The 18,776-nt window shown below is 42.3% G+C and overlaps 2 protein-coding genes across 4 annotated transcripts in view; one reads left to right on the top strand and one right to left on the bottom strand.

Moving 5' to 3' along the window:
• Window positions 1–18,776, top strand: part of LOC135181246 (annexin A13-like) — a 261,747-nt gene that overhangs the window by 137,074 nt on the left and 105,897 nt on the right. The window lies entirely within an intron of this gene.
• Window positions 1–18,776, bottom strand: part of FER1L6 (fer-1 like family member 6) — an 87,777-nt gene that overhangs the window by 36,850 nt on the left and 32,151 nt on the right. Inside the window, exons 7-16 of the mRNA XM_064154243.1 lie at window positions 16,070–16,148; window positions 14,349–14,505; window positions 12,967–13,153; window positions 12,153–12,345; window positions 10,824–11,173; window positions 7,734–7,842; window positions 5,242–5,422; window positions 2,286–2,406; window positions 973–1,073; window positions 239–329 (exon numbers count right to left, since the gene is read on the bottom strand). Of these exons, the coding sequence (XP_064010313.1) occupies window positions 239–329; window positions 973–1,073; window positions 2,286–2,406; window positions 5,242–5,422; window positions 7,734–7,842; window positions 10,824–11,173; window positions 12,153–12,345; window positions 12,967–13,153; window positions 14,349–14,505; window positions 16,070–16,148 (1,569 nt within the window). The remainder of the gene's footprint in view (window positions 1–238; window positions 330–972; window positions 1,074–2,285; window positions 2,407–5,241; window positions 5,423–7,733; window positions 7,843–10,823; window positions 11,174–12,152; window positions 12,346–12,966; window positions 13,154–14,348; window positions 14,506–16,069; window positions 16,149–18,776) is intronic.

Raw genomic sequence — 18,776 nt, 5'->3', positions numbered from 1 at the left:
GTAGTGTCTTATTTATATGAAACATAAACATATTCTGGATTCTTTTAGGGTATGGTATAACTCTTTAATAACCACAGTGGGGTTTACTTAAAAAAAAACCAAGCTCCTAATCACTATATCCATACTAATTACAAAGCATTAGAGTATGATTGGATCAAATAGAAATTAAAATAGATACAATGAGCATGCTTGCAGCTAACATCACTGAAACAATGCTTAAAGGAAAACCCACACATACCAGCTCTTGTTTGAACAGCATGAGTCTCTTCTTGTCCAAGGCAGTGTAGTTCAAACCTTTGGGCTTCTTTTCAGTAATGGTAATGAATGCCCTAGGGCACAAAAGTAACAGGCTCTTTAAGTGTGTTATATTTCAAACGTGAGCTGCTAAGATACATTGGAATGAAATGTTCTCTTCTGATGGAGTAAGTGGACCAGAGGACAGAGATGCTGAAATTCTCTAAAATTTAATAATAAGCACCTATAAGATTCAAAAAATGGAGTCCAAAAACTCTGTTCCATATTTCAGAGAAACAAGGATAATAACTAGAAATTAAGGCTGGTATCTTCTTCAAGCCAAATCATGTCATCTGAGCCTTCAGAGTGATTTATGCCAGCATGTGCAATCTTTTCATCTTAACCTTGTCCTTTTTTATAGTATGTCTTTCACACACTTTATTAAATCCCACTTATCCTATCTATGTTCCATTCTTGAAGCCCAGAAAACCAGAATAATATGGCAATTATTGGTCTAGGATCAATAGTGAATGTAGAAAATAACAATCAAATAGTTTCTCTGTACAAATGTAAATTGCAGTTTGGGAAGTCCTTTGCTTTTATAGCAGAATAAGTAAAATATCTCAGTTCTAAGTAAATTTACTGCATTTTCCCCCCTTTCAGTTTCCTAGTCTTGATTCAAATTTGTGGCCAACATATAAAGTTGATTTTCTGTATGCTTCTAGTAAGTGCAGTTACCTGCATTGGTTGATAAAATCCTTCAGGGTCATCCTCATTTTCTCTTCAGAAGCAACCTCTGAAACTTTGATCAAGTCCTTCACTTGCTCTAATGATCCTTCCTAAGTAAAACATATGGAAATTCCATAGGTAAAGAAGGACACTTTGTCATTCTGCCACTTTGTATGACAACCACGAATGGGAGAAGCAACTTGGTAACTTCAGAGCAGGACCTTTGATGTGTCACTAGACTCGAAGAAAGCAGAGAGAAGACTCCAGCATTATGATTTATTTTGACCTTTCCACAGTTTCTCATGTTACTGGTCCAAGCTACTACTGCTTGAGGCAGCTTTGTTTTCTTACTTCTGTGGTGAAGGTCAGTCAGTGGGAAATATCCTCCACTAGACAGGAGTTAAATCTAGTTCTCCTTGGTTCTGTTTCCAGCCCTGCTGCTTCAATTTAGCAAGTTGCTGGAGTTAACTTGCTGGACTTTAGCGGGCCTCTGAATCCATATCCAAGGTTCACCACCACACCTACCATTAAGAAATGGAGCCTCATAAGTGGCTGGATTTCCAGCAAGGCCTGTGGGTGCTCAGGTACAGATATTTCTCTCCATATAAATATTCAGATGTCTAATTTCCAAACGCCTGAGTTTGAAATGTTGGCTTAAATGCCACTGTCTTACAACCTTGCATGAATGTGACTTCTCTGTTGTTGCTCATGACGAATGCAATAAGTGAGAGATGAATCAGACTCTTAATGTGAGTGCTCCAAATTAAAATACTTAACGTTAGAAGTCATATTCTTTGTTTGAGAAAACAAACAACTACTTTCTTGAGTCTGTTGCCAGTCAGCTTTAGACTAGTGTATAAAAAACACATCATGGGAAAACACTCTGACTAGGGCATCACACTGACTGCCCATGAGACCATAACACCATTTTGTTCCTATCAATGTTTTGAGGAAAACTAAAGCCAAAAAAAGTGTCATTTAAAGTCTCCAGCATAAATACAGGTTAAACCAGGTGGTCTGGGCAGGAAGAGATCAGAGGAAAAGCCATAGCAAACAGAATGATTCCACATCTCACATTTTAATTGTTTCTTCTTCCAAAGAATAAAAGGTTTCTGAGAAAAGGAGAATTGTGGACAGGAATACTTGACTAGGTCTAAGTGATAAGACTGGGGGGGAGGAAAAAAAGAAGGAGTTGGTATGAGCTGCTCTTTCACAAAACAAATGCAGGTGGAGGAAATTTTGAAGGCCTGTTTTGAGGAACATAACTTCTCACTGCCAACCTCTGCTGAATACACAAGCCCAGGAGGATGATTGCCACTTACCAGGTGATCTGCCATCTTCTCAAGGGTGTTGGAAGAGTACAAGCGGAAAGTCTGGTCACCCCAGTAGCTCTTGACACAGACACAGGGCTTCCTCTCGTCATACGGCAGGTATTGGTAGTTTCTGTGAGATCAAGCAGGGAGAAGATTGTTAAGGTGAGAGTTCATGGGAAGTATGGGAAAGAAAAACCTTGGTGCTCTCTCACAGCACAGAAACCAAAGACATGAGAGGATGTGTTCAAGTGTTCAAATCAATAAACACTGGAGAGAATAAGCCCAAACATCACTTATGCTATCTTTGAGGTCCTGAAGAGAAAAATCTTGAAGGCAAAGACTCTAATTTTGCTACTTTCCAGGGTGGGACAAAATGTAGCAAAATGGAGCGTGTAGGGAAGCTCAGAAATGCTGTTAGAATCATAGAATCAACCAGGTTGGAAGAGACCTCCAAGATCATCCAGTCCAACCTATCACCCAGCCCTATCCAGTCAACTAGACCATGGCACTAAGTGCCTCATCCAGGCTTTGCTTGAACTCCTCCAGGGACGGTGCCTCCACCACCTCCCTGGACAGCCCATTCCAATGGGAAATCACTCTCTCTGTGGTGGGAAGCAACAAGGGAAAAAGAAGAAAGATGAAAATCTGATCATCTCTTCAAGAGCAACATCCCCACACACTGCAGAGTGGGAGTTGCATGGCAGACTCACCGCCACATAACTTTAGCAAGATGCTTCTCTTCAGAAGGAATACCTAGTGAAGACTGACATTCCTTGGCAGAAACATATCTGCAGGACCCTACTTGGTAAAAAGTCACTCATAACTCAAAAGTGCATCTGCTGCTCTCTCATTTCTCACCTTTTATCTTAGGTCCAAGTTACCCTAATGACTTTTTTTGGTAATGATGCTTTCTTTGGGTGTTTGTCTGTATTAAACTGCTTTATGTTCCAGGACTGGCTTTAACCTGGTGCTCTGCATCTAAGAGGAGACTATACCAGAGAGCTATTTTTGGTGTATACTTGTGTTGTGCTATAACCCCAGCTAGCAATTGAACACAACCAATTGCTCCTGGTGCAATGGAGGACAGAATTGGAAGAGTAAAAGTGAGAAAACTAGTAGGTTGAAATAAAAACAGTTTAACAGGTAAAGTGAGAATTTTGCACATAAACAGAGCAAAACAGGGAATTCATTCACTGTGTCCCCTCAGCATCTCCAGGAAAGCAGGGCTCCATCCCCCATAACATATTTACTTAGGAAGACAAAGTATTGTCACTTTGAACATCCCTTCCTTCCTTCTTTCTTCCTCCCCAGCTTCATATTGCTGAGCATGACATCATATGTTATTGAATACAAAACCCAATGCAATAGCTAACACATCCCTGAATTACCAACATTAATTTTTGTTGGTTTCATAAGAGGGGAGAACAATTCAACTATTTCCTAAGGCCAGAACATCTTAGTTTGAAATTCATAGGGATTGTGAGTCTTTTAATGGGATTTACTAAGCAAACAATATAGCCATGAAATAGCTTGCATGAAAAACTGAATTTCCCTGTCTATTCTTTCCTCTGTGACAGTTTGGGAGAGTCACTTCTTCAGTGTTATCTTTTACCATAATGTGGAAGAGGCAATTTCATGGTGTCTGTTTCAGAAGTCTCATTGCTCTGCCTTCTCCTTTAATTAATTAGTGGATTTAATCTCCAAAATTGACTCTTATTACTGTTTTCTGTTGTTCCTTTAGGATTCTGAAATGCAGAGTTTACTTAAAATATTGCATTTCCCAATAAGTACTGATTAATACTTAAAATATCCAGAGATGAGATCACCAAGATGACAATATGAGATGAGAGTCATTAGTTGGTAGCTGTAGTTGGCTAAACTGTCTTAGATAGCTCAAGAGGGATAAAAACAAGCAGCATTTTACATCAGTTTGAGCAGAAGGGATTTTTAATGACTGACAACTTTGTTAACATTGGGGTGGGCCAAGAGGCAAAGAGCAGGTTTAAAGAATGATTCACTCTTTCGCAGTGGCTCTTTAAATGTAAATTCTTGCCAAGGGAAAAACTAAAAATCCCACAGTCTCACAGGGACAATGACAACTCTGCATGTACTCAGCCCTGTTAATGAGGAGAGGTAACTATCTTTCTGTTAAACATTGTGGTTTTCCCCCTTGCTTTATTTGCTGCAGAAATAAAACAGGATGATATTTTCATTCTTCTTTTCTTCCACTAACTCTTATTTAATCTGGCCAAGCCATTGATCCCAAGGAAGAATAAAAGTATTATTTCAGTTTAGGAAGGTTCAGAAATCAAACAGATCCAGGCTGATGCTTCTTATCTTGTCCTTATAGCCATATATTGCTTGGCCTTCTAAAGAATGAGGTTTTATCCATCCAAGCAGTATCAGGGATTGTTCTACTTACCCAAGCAACAAAGAAACCATTTCTTTTTATCAGCAGCTTTGAGATGAACTAAACCTTTACACTTCTGTTAATAAACAAGGCCACTTAGCAGAACTGTACTGCATGTTTTCATCCATTGCTGCACTCTTTTTTCCCAGCACTATTTCCTCCTACTTCTGTTACTTCTCAAGTCTACATCTATCATTATTAGCTCTGGAAAGTGTCCTGGAAAGCTGACTTTGTCTTGACCCGATTTCAGTATTTTTTGCTATTCTGCTTCAGCAGCTGATTGCAAGGTGGATGCTGCTTGTAATCAGAGTATGGGACCTTACACCAGGGATAACAGTGAAAGTGTTGCACTTGCCCTCAGCTTTCCAGTATTTAGTTGTTATAAGGCAGTCCTTTTAGGAACATCACAAGTACAAGAGTCCGTAAGGCCAAGATCAGAAGATGAGTGCAGTTCACTTCAGTGGAGCCTAGGAAATTAACTGTTCCACACAACATTTCATTGCTGCCAGGATGCCCAAGTACTGCATAACAAGGTTTTGAAGCACAGTTCCTCACCTGTTCCCACCTGTGATCAGTGGCTTCTCAGGAGGTGTGGTGGATATCAGGGGCACTCCAAGTTCATGAGAAATTTCATCCTCCCTCTCATGCAGCAGGCTTTCTTCTGCTTCTTCATCACGTCTCTTCTTTTTCTTTCCAGCTCCTGCTGATACTCCATCGGTGACATTCCCAAAGTTACCTAGAGATGCAGGGTTACAAGTGAGGAGATGACTAGCTTGGAGGTTATGAACCTAAGTTAGGTTTCAAAAAAGAGAAAAGACCAGTCACATAAGTATAAAATTTTTGTCCTCTCCTGTTTATTAGCTCTTCTGGCCACACCACAGTTTGTAAAGATCCTGATGGGGTATGCTGGTCCCAATAGGTATTCAGACTCCAGAACAGTGCTTCCTCACCTGCCCTTACCTACATATAGCTAGGATACTGTCTCCACCACTAAGCCATGCAAGCCTCTGTTTGTTGGCCCTAATGATCTCCCTCTTTAACTAAAGAGATTCAGAAGCAAACCCAAAACTGCTATTGCTACTTCTAGACCCAGGAGCCCCACTCTTGGGCTGCCCAGGGAGGTGGTGGAGGCACCGTCCCTGGGGGTCTTCAAGAAAAGACTGGATGAGGCACTTAGTGCCATGGTCTAGTTGATTGGATAGGGCAGGGTGATAGGTTGGACTGGATGATGTTGGAGGTCTCTTCAAACCTGGTTGATTCTATGATTCTGTGTTTGCTTTGAAGAGCAAATTTATGACTTCCTTACAACATATAGATGATCATTTCAAAGTCTGACCTCAAAAATGTTAAAGCTTATTTTCAGACAAGCAGATTTTGGATAGTAGGGTTGCAGAGTTGGTAACAACAATGGTTTGAGGCCCTTCAAGCCTAACATCAGAAAGATTTTGCCTTCAAGGGCAATTATCAGCACTAGCAAAGGGGTGCATGCATCAGACTTATAATTATAGAACGTATTAGAGACAAGCAGAAAATGTTCCCTGTGGGAGAAGGATGTGCTCAGTCAATCCATACAACATCCTGATCTGGACTTTTACTTCAGCCTTTCATGTAAACAACTGCCATCTGCAAATTTTAACTGTAGCTGGCAGCTAGCAGGTGTTCAGATCCAAAATTCACAGTCAGATTAATCTTTAGTGTTAATTCTGACCAAACCAGTGTAATTCTCAGCTCACCACTAAATTTCAGCTCAAATCAGTATCACTCACTGACTGCCCCTTTTGTCGCCAGCATCTCTCACTGCACACACAGCCTTGCACACAAACACAACAATGGGCAGAGGCAGGGTGCTTGGTGCACTTAGACTCTTAGTTCCTCTTCAAGGGAAATGAAACCTGTCTGAGCTTTTCTCTTCAGGGGGATTTCTTCTTGCTTCGACAATATTCACTCAATGTTTATGAAAATGCCTTCATTCTCTCTTCAGTCTGCTCCTGAGGACAATTTAGCTCCACTATGAGGAGGTTGCTTACACGGTATAGTCAAGCTTTGCTCAGAGAGGACAAGATTTACTAGGAGATTCTTGGAGGATAAGCTGATGTATGCATTTTGCTACTTGGCTGTGCATCACCTGGATGCTACATTCATAGACTCACATGTAGCTCAATGGGGTTGGCCAAGATGGTCCAAGTGAATCTTCCCTGGCAGGCACTAATTCCAGTGGGCACAGCAGAAGGAACTCTGCCTTGAAGCAAATTCATCTTGGTCACTCAAGAGATGAGGAGGCTAAATACTGGGTTGCTAATATAGCAGTTGAGAGGATTTGTACAGGGCATCTGGGAGTAGAGATATCTAGGCATCAGAATGCCCATTTTGACTGCTATCCAGAGAAATGATGATCAGGGTTTAATTCAAATATAAGCTCTACTCTGAAGTTGACTCCTGAGCCCTAAGGCACAGCTTTCAATGGCTGTGCTAGTTTGAAGCTAGCTAGAATGTTTTGGTGAGAAGAATTAGATCACAGGCTGTGAAAGGGAAACAATGGTGATGTCTACTTCCCTCATAGGCATGCTGAGAGGTATAAGAGGAAGAATCCAAACATAGATAAGACATTCAGTCACTGCCTGGGCTTTGGGCTGCATTCTCTCTAACCTAACCTGATTAATCCACCTGCTTCCTAAACCCCCTAACTGAGCCTCCATTCTTCCTTGGGCACACAGCATGTCTGAGGTAGAGAGGGGTGAGAGAAGGTGGAAAGGCAGTTGGGAGCGCCTCCTGGGGACTCAGGTTTCTGGGAGGGGAGTTGTGTTTCTGCATTACCTTTTACCTTGTATATTTCTGTATATAACTGTATATACTGTAAATATCTGCTTGTATATTGTGCTAGCTGTAAATATAAGCCTCATTCAATTTCCAGAGCTGGCTGAGTCTAGTCTGGGTGATTTCCAAGGTGTGTGGGGGGGTGGGTAACACCCAAACCATCACAATGGCACATAGCATCCTTTGCTCCTGAGACTTTCTCTCTGTTTTGGAATAGAGCTTAACACACTTACCGACAGAAACCTCAAAGGTTATTGGCTTGTCTCCAACTTTCCTGTCAATCATTGTGGCTTCAAAAAATGTCCCAAAGAGGAGGAATTCCTCAAATCTCTCTTCATAGATCTTTGGAGAAGGAGGAGGCAAAACATTAAATTTATTTAACCTTCTATTCTTTTTTACAACAGAGAGGAGTTCCTAGAAGTCTCTAGCAGCTGTGTTACTGTCTTAGATGTACTGGATTGAGGTGGTCAGTGTGGTGCAATTTGTAGGAATAAGTAATACCTCTTTTCTGAGAGATTGATGTAATTGGGAGAATAGGTGAGTTTATGTGACTTTGTTCTTAATACTGTCCAGCTATATCACAATTGATACACAAGAGTAATTACTCCTTACTTCATATTCTGTCTCACTGAGAGTCATTGTTAAATGGTTTCAGCATCTTCAGATACTGTCGTTCAAACTATACACCTGTGACAGTTCAAGGGCAGTTTAAGGACACACTTTTAGTGTAACATCAACAAATTATCATCATCCTGATATGTCATTTATTCTTGAGTGTGGCAGTAGTCTTCCCTTGCATTGCAGTAGTAAATGGTGCTATTGTAACACATCCAGACAGGCAGGTGATCACTCAACATTGCTCTCAGGACAATTTTAACCTACTGCTTGTACCTTTGTGCTGTTGTGACTCTGACCTTGCTCGAAGTCAAGACTTTGATACTCAGCTCCCAGTGACACCAGCAAGAGAAAATGGTTTGCAGTATCCACATGTTAGTCAGGATCTCAGTGCAATGTAGTCCTCCACTCTCTACCCTTGCTGACATGACAGCAGAGAAACCAGTAACCCTCTTTTCAGCCTATAGCAGAATTTGGAAGCAGAGGAACTAAAATGTCTCAGCACATCCTGAAAAGTGTAACAACCTTTTGTGGAGTTTTAAGGCTCTGCTAGGCTTTGCTTAAACCTACTGGAGACCAAACCTCTGCTAGTCCCCAGCATACACTCTCACTTAAGGACAGAGTGCTGATACATCTAATGCTCTTGGGTCATTAACAGAACAAGCTATTAGCCTCAAACCATAACTAAGATCAAAGGAGATATGTCTTTTGATTTGAGTTCTCCCCAAGTTTACACCCTGTCTGCCACAATCTTCCCAATGGAAACCCTACCAGCTTCATTGCATGAGCACCAGTGTACTGAAGCCCATTAGGCAAGATCAGTACTACCTTGTTTTGCAGCAGAGTAAGGCAACTAATAAAATATCAGATATATATCAATATTTGTTTCAGAGACTTTTACAAAGCAGAAACAGCATTTGACACGACTCATGATCTCTTCATTTTGAAAAACCTCTGCACAGGGCACAGGTCTTCAGTGAAAGGATTAGCAGCATCATGTATCAAAGCTAACAGTACAAATGGATTGCAGCTCCAGAGTGGCTGTGCCTTGATTATTCTCAGCATGTACCCATAGTGTAAGATGTTTAGTCAAGTTGAGACACAGAGACTCTGGCACACACATCTATCTCCCATTGTAACCAAAGCAAATTGTAAATATTAAATGTCTTCTTGCTGCAGGAAGAGGTCAATAAAGTCATGCTCTGAGGGTGGGTAATTTACCTCTTGTCTCAGAGGCTCCCTAAGAATTTTTGGCCTTATTTTTAATGTCTTCAGTTTCTGCTTTTCTTTTAAGAGAGTTGTAATAATTCTGTCTACTGTAGCATGAAATATTGCTGAATGTCAAAGTCAAAATAATATCAAATTCCTTGTATTATGTTGTTGTCTTTTACTCATTCTGTATTTGAAACTGAGGTACAGTAGCCCAAAACAAATCTTTATTACTACTATTAATAGTTATTTGTGTTAGAGCATGGGTTTTTTTTTCCTCTACCTGGAGCTACCTAGCACCTAAGACCGTGGAGTTTGAAGCACACACAATACTGAATTTCTTCCATAGAAAGGAAAACCTATGTGGAAATAAATTTCTTCTCATGTCACCTCTACTACAGCCTCCAGAGAAGAACTGATGGAGAGAGTATACAAAGCACGATACAACTGGCTTGTAATTACCCATGTCTTATCTCTGCTAACATACTCTTTGTCCTGCTCCAGTCAGCACTCAAGCCAGCAATACCAGAACATGGTCCAGGGAAGAGCACTTGTCGAGGTTAGGCCTCAAGACAAAAGAACAATTTCTCCTCTCTTATTTACTTGTAGAAACAGAGTCAAAAGACCAAGAATCAGATCTAATAAAGAACGTGAACGCCTTAAGCACCGAGGTAGGACTCCCACTACAAAAGCCAGAATTTTGATGAATGACATTCTGAAATGGGAAGAAAATTGGTCATGAGAATGTTTTTCTTCCTATTTACTGGGTAACAAAATACAGAGCTTGCATATGCACCAGTGTCCTGTTGCTCTCAGCTAGTGATGTGATGGTGCAGAGAACCGAAGCTCAAGTATTGGTGCAGCACCTGAGCCCTCATACGCTGCCACAATGGCATAACCATCTCAAGGCATCACAGCACAGATCTTCCTATGAAGACAGCAAGCAGAGTTGGGAAAGTGACACAAGTTAGCACCATGTTAAGACTGAGCACACAATTTGCAGCTCCGCACACAAAGAGATTAGCAATTTAAAACTGCACTGATGGTGCAAGACTAGAGGAGAGTGAAACAGGCTCAGCTGTGCATCTCAGCACTTGTACAAATTCTATCAGTGATTCCCTGCTGACTTCAATCAGCAACTCCCAATTTTCTCAAATGCAGAAAATCAGACTTTGAAACTACAGGCTGCCCCCACTGGCTCTCTGTCATTTAGCAGTTATTACATTATACAGGGTTCTAGTAGTGGCACATGGATGCAGCTAGTGCAGAGACTTTGTTTCATGGGAACCAGGTCCTACTTGAGGTTTTTTTGTAAGTACACATTAATGCTTCATTTGTGCTGCATTATTATGAGAGGCTCCTAAGACTATGGAGGCATGGAGGAGCTGCAGGGAGTACATAAAAATGGTACTACATGTCTTGAACTCAAATACACACATCAGTTCCACCCCTGGAGTTTTAGGAACACGTGTAAAACAGTAGCTTAATATCATACCAACCTCTGAAGGTACATCAAATGGCTCGACTTCCACTTCAGTTGAGTTCATCTTATCTGAAGGAGAAGCTGACTTCCGATCCTCTCCTGCTTTCTCAGTTTTGTCTTTTCCTTTGGATGCTTTGAAGTCTTTATCTTTAGATGGCAATTTGATGTCCTTGATAATACTTGAAAACTTTGACTCACGTGCTCCTCCTGAAAGTATCTCTACAGCAATCTCAATGAAGAGACGTCCTCTGAAGGAGACTCCTTCTCCAAAACCTTCGTTAAGCTCCTGGTAGTCATCTATGAGGCTGTGGTTCCTGGGTGAGCCATAGAGATTGATCCAGGCAGGCCCAAAGGTAGGCAAAAACCCTAGAGATAAAGCACCTCTAATGGCATTTCTGTTAGGTGTCAGCACACTCTCCTCAATGTCTGCTTCAAGAAATCTTGCCTCTTGCACACTCAAAGCCAAACCTGGACCCAATTACATGCACGAGGAGTGCCTCATGTAGAGTACTGCTTTGCAGGGCAACCCTTAGGCACCAAGGAGCCTCTGCTGATACACAACCAGGGACCTTGCCAGCATGGAGCCTTCTCAGATATTCATACTGCATGTGCTGGGGCCTGATGCCTATTGCACCTCTTGAAAAAATAGCTTGTTTCTATAGTCTGAGGGCTGTGACATAGTGGGAAGAGAACAAAGGCTTTCTCATCTTGTCTAAACTGTTCCCAAGACCGTGTCACCACTCAGTGTATGTGATTTATCTTTCAGTTTCTGCTAAAGGACTCTGACATTGAATGGCCAGTTCAAGGAGTTACTGTCCCTCTGTTGAGCTGTGATAACTGACCATGTTACGCACACAGATGACTGAAAAGATTCCAGATAGCGAGCTTTACCTCATATAGGAGAGGATAAACACACTAGTCCATGGTACCTCCTTGAGCTGTGATAGCACCCAGCAGAGCTTTGCATAAATACTTTGCTCTTACTGGGTAGATCAAAACCACAAGTCTACTCTGCTCATGGTTTGCTCTCTGTGCTTTCGTTGCCCAACAGAAAATCACATGAACTATAAACTTACATCAGTCATCCCTAATGGATGTGCCACAGTCACAAAGAAGGTACCAAATTTGATAGCAGCCCTGTAACGAGAAAGGCAGTGGCAGACCACCATGCACTGAGCACAACATGATATAGCTTCAAATTAGATGAGAGGAGATCTCTGAAAACTAGCAAAAACTGTGGATGTTCTCTTGAGCTCTAGGCATTCCTAAAATAGCATCAGCCAGTGCCCAGATTCCAAGCAAGTAGACTTTACCTTAAGGGCAAATTCTGGAAGAGACATTTTACCTTTGTCACCATCTTGTTCATTTGATATTTTCTTCAAGTCAATGAAGTGGGTGGCCAAGGCCACATCATTCATGCTGCCTTCATCCCAGACCTGGATTTTGACCCTCCTGCAGAGGGGAGGGAACATTTCCTTGAAGATAATCTGCTCATGCCACACTGGATCTGCACAGTTCTTTTGTACTGTTGTCCGACCCTGAAATGAAAGATTATCCATAGAGGGGTGAGACTCTGAAGAATGACAAATTATATCATTTAAATTGCACTTAACAGCATCTCTTCAATCATTTCTTAAAGCACAAATGCCTTATCTTGAAAGTGGTTCTGCTTTTCTATTAGCTTGTGTATTTTCCCTCCATATCTAATAAATGACCACATTATGGCTAAAGATTTCACACCTGCACACAGCATAGCCTGGAATAAAAGCTAATTCTTCAAGGCCCTTATGTACAAAATAGATTTGTGAAGCCAGACTTTGGCCCTTCTGCTGTAAATTGCACATCTTCAAATGGCTTTTGAAATACCTGGGTGGTGGTAATGCAGTGCAGTTTTCCTCATAAAAGATTAAATTCATTACAGATGCCAGGCTGAAAGTACCAATGGAATTACCTTAAATGAGTCTATTTTTCTAGTATAAAAATTGATTGCTGTGGTTCATATTCTAAGCATAAGCCTTCGTGCTAGGTATTAAGAGCCCCCACAAAGTCCCACCTGGGCCCAGGTCACTCCATTCCCAAAGCCACCTCTTAATCACAAGCCTGTAGCATAGCTAACACAGAAAAAGACCTACTTCTGTGATCAAAAGGATCTCAATTACCATTTGACCTGCAAACATGACCACCACATACGGATCCACAAGGTCCTTACTGTCGCCTATAAATGCTTTGGTCACATTGGCCATGATACTTGAGTTCATTTTTGGGAGTCCTTCAGCTTTGTAAATTCTCACATAAAATCTGGCCCATGGTCTCTCAGATGGAAAGCCTTTGGGAATCAGGAGGTTCCTGAAAGAAAAAGGAAGCTGTTTCCTTAAAACTGACAACTCAGAAAATGAAGCTATGCTTTTCCCAACAAAATTGCCATCTTGAGTTAGCTTGCATCCTGAGAAGACACAAAAAGGCATGTAAACTTGCTTCAGCATCTAAACCAAAACATTTTCTAATGTGAGACTGAGAAAATGATGCATTGTTACTTGGCAAACCTGTCTATGTGGTATAGAACCAGGTTTGGTTAGAATGAGTTGCTCACAATCTTGTCCAATAAATTCTAGGTATCTCTAAGGATTGAGATTCCCTGCTCTCTCTGGAATCCTGCTACTTTTGACCACCTTTATGGCAAAAAACCCAAATTCTTGTATCTGTTCTGAAGTTCCTTTGTTCTAACTGAGTTCAGAGACTCACATCCTTCTACTACATTTCTTGGAGGTCTCTTCCAACCTGGTTGATTCTATGATTACTCTGAGAAGACTCTGCCTCTACTCTTTTCATGTAGGATATCTCTTGTTCTTCTTTAGGCTCAAAAAATCACCCCTCTCCCATCCCCACACCCCTTTCCCTGTAGACCATGTACATCCCTCCATCATCTTGATGACCCTCCATGGCCTTGATCCAGTATGTCAGTACTGCCCAGAAACATTGCTCCTGTAAAGTTTAGAAGTATGCTGGCAGCACAGAATTTCTGGGCTTTGCAGGAAGGATGCTAACACATTTTAATTCATCTTGGAATGATAGAATGCTTTGAGTTGGAAAAGATCTTTAAAAATCATCTAGTCCACCTCCCCTGTGCTGAGCAAGGGCACCTTTAGCTTCATCAGGTTGCTCAGAGCCCTGTCCAATCTGGCCTTGAATGTTTCCACTTTAGCTAAAAAAAACCCAGAAGCCATCCATGCTCACAGAGCTGATAGATGAGAAGGAAAAGATTTTCTTCATTTTTTTTCTTCTTACTTCACTGCTTTTCAAAAATATTTAATTGATTTCAGATCAATGAATCTTCTGTCAGGGATAATCTGGCACTTAGCCCTAGGGCATGATCAACTCTGGTAACTTCTGAGACACAGGCTTCAGTTTGGTTGAGTGGATTATGAAAAACTCTCTTTGAGTACATAAGAACAACCAAGTGTACAATGCTGTCCTGCTATTAACCCTGACTGAAAGGAGGGCAGAGGACTCTTGAGGTACTTAGGAAAGAAGAAAGCAGTACTTTTCGATCTGCTCCTCAGTATCAGTTGTTTTCTGTGTAGCTTGTATTGCATCACCTTTCCCAGTCACACTGATGTCACACTTCAGGTATCCCTTGGCTCCAGTCCTGATGTCAGCAGGGTCAGTGAGAAGTGCCCACTTGTCACAAAACTGATGACCTGTAAGGTGAACAAACTTAAACACCCAGGAGCAAGAAACACAGGACCTAATTCAGAGGCTAATGCAGACACAGACTGCTTCCTTCAGTCAGATCATTTCTCTTTACTGACTCTTGCAGGAGCCCCAAGGAGGGGGTGGTCTGAATAACTGCAATTTTCCTGAAGTGGGTGGGACATCTATAGAAAGTGGCTTAAAGAGGTTCATTGCAAAGGCTGAGAATAGGGCCAGGTCCTTGAGTAATTATGACAAAGAGAAAGATACCAGTTTTGTGGGTGCTTCTGAAAACTGGCCAAAAAAGGGTAGGTGATCTTTTATTAGTTTCAAATTTTAGAAAGCACTGGACAGTTCTGAGGATAGCAGGTCAAGTGGGCCCATGGTCACATTCTTCATCATCCCTTTCTCTATCCTGTTATAGTCTGCATCTCGTCTCATCTTGAGCTCTCCTCACCATTCCCTCCATGCTCTATCCCACTCTGCTTCTCTCCATCCCTTCTACCTCAACACAACCAACAGACTTCTAAACACTCTATAATGAACGAGTTGGGATTTGTAGTGTGTTCTGTTGCCCACTCTGACTCCCTTAGTAAGTCACCCTAAGTAAGTGCTTCCCATCCATGAGCAGAAGTGTTTTCAGTGTTGAACTGGTTTCCAGAAATGTGTCTGGTGCCCTGGCATTCAAATCAGAAAACAACCCTTCAGAAAGTTTTCAAAGTTTTAATTCTTGGCATAAACCATAAGCATCTAGGCAGAAAAGCAGCACACCTCCATCTCCTCTTCTTACCTACCTCATAGAACAGGTTATTAACTCCACCAGTACAGACTGGGAGGTGATCTGCTGGAAAGCAGCCCCGTGGAGAGGGACCTGGGGGTCCTGGTGGATAAGTTAACCATGGCACAGCAATGTGCCCTGGTGGCCAAGAAGGCCAATGGGATCCTGGGGTGTATTAGGAGGAGTGTGTCCAGCAGATCAAGGGAGGTTCTCCTCCCCCTCTACTCTGCCCTGGTGAGACCTCATCTTGAATACTGTGTTCAGTTTTGGGCTCCCCAGTTGAAGAGGGACAGGGATCTGCTGGAGAGGGTCCAGCAGAGGGCTACAAGGATAATTAGGGGACAGGAGGGCATAGCTTATGAGGAGAGGCTGAGGGACCTGGGGCTTTTTAATCTGGAGAAGAGAAGACTGAGAGGAGATTTGATAAATGTTTATAAGCATCTGAAGGCTGCCAGGAGCAGGGGGACAGGCTCTGCTCATTGCTCCCTGTGATAGGACAAGGAGCAATGGGTGTAAGTTGCAGCAAAAGAGGTTCTGCCTCAACACAAGGGGGAACTTCTTTACTGTAAGGGTCACAGAGCACTGGAACAGGCTCCCTAGCGAGGTCATGGAGTCTCCTTCTCTGGAGACTTTCCAGGCCTGTCTGGATGTGTTCCTCTGTGATCTGTGTTAGATAGTATTGTCCTGCTCTGGCAGGGGAGGTTGGACTCAACGATCTCTTTGGGTTCCTTCCAACTCCTAACATCCTGTGGTCCTATGATAACAGACAAAAGGGCAGCAAACGCACCACTTACCTGGCTGACTATACACTGTTCCCAGATCTACTTTAAAGGAGCCTATCAACACACTCCCGATCAGTTTGTTGTGCATAACCTGTTAAAGAAGGCCAGTTAAAGAACACTGCTATGTCTCTTTCTAGTCAGCATAAGGAATAAGACTCCAAACAGATCAATTAATTAATAAGCAGCCCCACCCAGTACTGGCTGTACACGGGCACAGCCAATACTGCAAGTGTTTGAAACCAGCTCTTTACCTACTGTTATGACAGCTGAGAAACTGATTCCATTGTGTCCAAGTGGGATCACACAGGTTTATCCATGGTCCCAGGAAATCAGATGGATGCATGTGCTGGTTTGAGGGTTCCAGGTTATCCTAGATTTCCTAAGAAACCTCCTAAGAGACCAAGATCCATCCCAGGGGACAAGCTAGTCACCCCTGGGTATCATAATGTTGTTGTTCAGTGCCATAAACCCTGAAAATGCTTTTAAAGTAAGCAGCAAGGTCAATTCATTCTCTTCTCTTCTCTTCCTGCCTTTTCAGCTCTCCAGAGGGATCCTTATCTGGGTAGCTAAGTAGGTAGGCTGTGGCCTGACTGGGAGACAACAGGGGATGGGAGAGAATGAGCAGTAGGGGCCTCCGGTGGGTTTTAGTTTGCTTGGGGGGATGAATTCTCATGTATCCTGTATCTGTACTAGGTGTTGAGGATTCATGCATGCCGTATCTTTTCCTGCACATCTTTAAATGCCCAATGGCAGGAGAAGGGGCAATGGGTGGAAGCTGAGGCACAGGAAGTTCCATGTAAACATGAGGAGGATTTCTTTCCCTGTGAGAGTGGCAGAACACTGGAACAGGCTGCCCAAGGGGGTTGTGGAGTCTCCCTCTCTGGAGCTATTCAAAACCCACCTGGACGTGTTCCTGTGTGATCTGGTCTAGGCGATCCTGCTCTGGCAGGGAGGTTGGACTGGATGAGCTTTCAAGGTCCCTTCCAGCCCCTGACATTCTATGATTCTAAATACAACCTTCCTGTATAGTCTTCTCCAATTCAGTGAGAGCTTTATTATTTTACTGCCCCTTTCCCTTAATAAACAGAGTAAAGTAAGATAATCTCAGTCTGTCGCCCTCTCCATGCAAAAACAAAAAGAGGACAATGTTGTGTCTTTGGAGTAGCAGCAGTTATACTACTTATGCTACCAGCTTTATAGAATCATAATCAATATTAGGTGACCTTATTGTGACTTTCCAGGATCTGAAGGGGACCTACATAAAAGCTGAGGAGCAACTTTTTAGGATATCAGCTAGTGACAGGACTAGGGGGAATGGAGCGAAGCTGGAGGTGGGGAGATTCAGACTGGACGTGAGGAGGAAGTTGTTCAGCATGAGAGTGGTGAGAGCCTGGAATAGATTGCCCAAGGAGCTGTTTGAGGCCCCATCCCTAGTGGTGTTTAAGGCCAGGCTGGATGAGGCTGTGGCCATCCTGGTCTAGGGTAGGGTGTCCCTGGGCATGGCAGAGGGGTTGGAACTATATGATCCCCGTGGTCCCTTCCAATCCTGACTGATTCCATGATAAACACTTGGGTCACAACTGGTTTCACACTGGCTGAAGAGATCTCATCACTTTGTGTGCTGCAGCTGAATTGCCCTGAGAACTGAGAACACCCAGTGATGTAGTGGATTTGAACCGAAGCTTAGGATTCGAACTGTGAGTTTAGTACCAGCATTGAAAACATGTTTGTCCATCTGGCCATGTGTCAATGAGCACATTTGTATTTCTGCAGCTGGGAAAAGTCACTCTATTCACAACTTGGCCAAGCAGGTACAGATGTACTTCTCATAGCCCCTGGCCACTGCCCGCCTCTGTCAAGTATAACCAGCACCGATTCTTTCTTGGTGCACTGGTTTGAAATGGACAAAGCACTTGTCCAGAAAAAAATATCTCTTCCAAGGCCAAAAATTCACTGCTCATCTCTCTGGCTAAGTGGTGGGACTTTTGGCAGTAGAAATGTGAAACATAAAGGGCACAGCTTGTGATATTTCAGATATAAGTAAAATACTGTCAAGAGTCTCATGGAGAGCTTCCTTAATTCTTTAGCAGCTTTGTTAAACGTGCAATGAACCTCAGGATCCTAAGGTAGGATAATTTACAGGGCTCTACAGATTTTGGCCCTCCAGTCTGTGAATCATTATCTAATGTCCCAACTCCAAGAGCATGCATCCTTTTCGCCAAGGTTGTTCTGAGATGTGACATAGCTTTAGTGGGATTTTATTTACAGTATGCAGTGGAAGCAACACTGAATGTTTGGAGCCCACACCCATGCTAATAGTAACCAGCTACTCACTGTCCCATACAGACCAAAAGCTACTGCTGAGGACAAGGTACAATTGTATCTGATGCACTGAGATAAACCAGAAGTTTTAACTCAATAATTTGAAACAAGTGGTAGCTTGAAAATGAGAAGGATTAAGATAATACTGACAAGAGTTAGCTAAGATTAATTTTGTTATTCTATCTTGACAGTTGCCAAACCAGCAATAAATGTCCCTGAAAATGCACACTTCATCTTCATTTAGGGTTGTGTCCCTTCAAATCATTGACAGATGCCTTTCCTGATTTTTCTCTCCTATATTTTATGTGGCTTTACATCACTCTTGGTACTTACATTTCTCTTTCTAATTACACTAAGAAGAATCAATTAGAGTGGAAGTGACAAACAACAGTGGCCT

This window comes from Pogoniulus pusillus, chromosome 14, assembly GCF_015220805.1.
Source record: "Pogoniulus pusillus isolate bPogPus1 chromosome 14, bPogPus1.pri, whole genome shotgun sequence".
Classification (NCBI taxonomy): Eukaryota; Metazoa; Chordata; class Aves; order Piciformes; family Lybiidae; genus Pogoniulus; species Pogoniulus pusillus.
The sequence above is the reverse complement of the archived record's forward strand: the minus strand, read 5'-3'. Positions and strand labels throughout refer to the sequence as shown.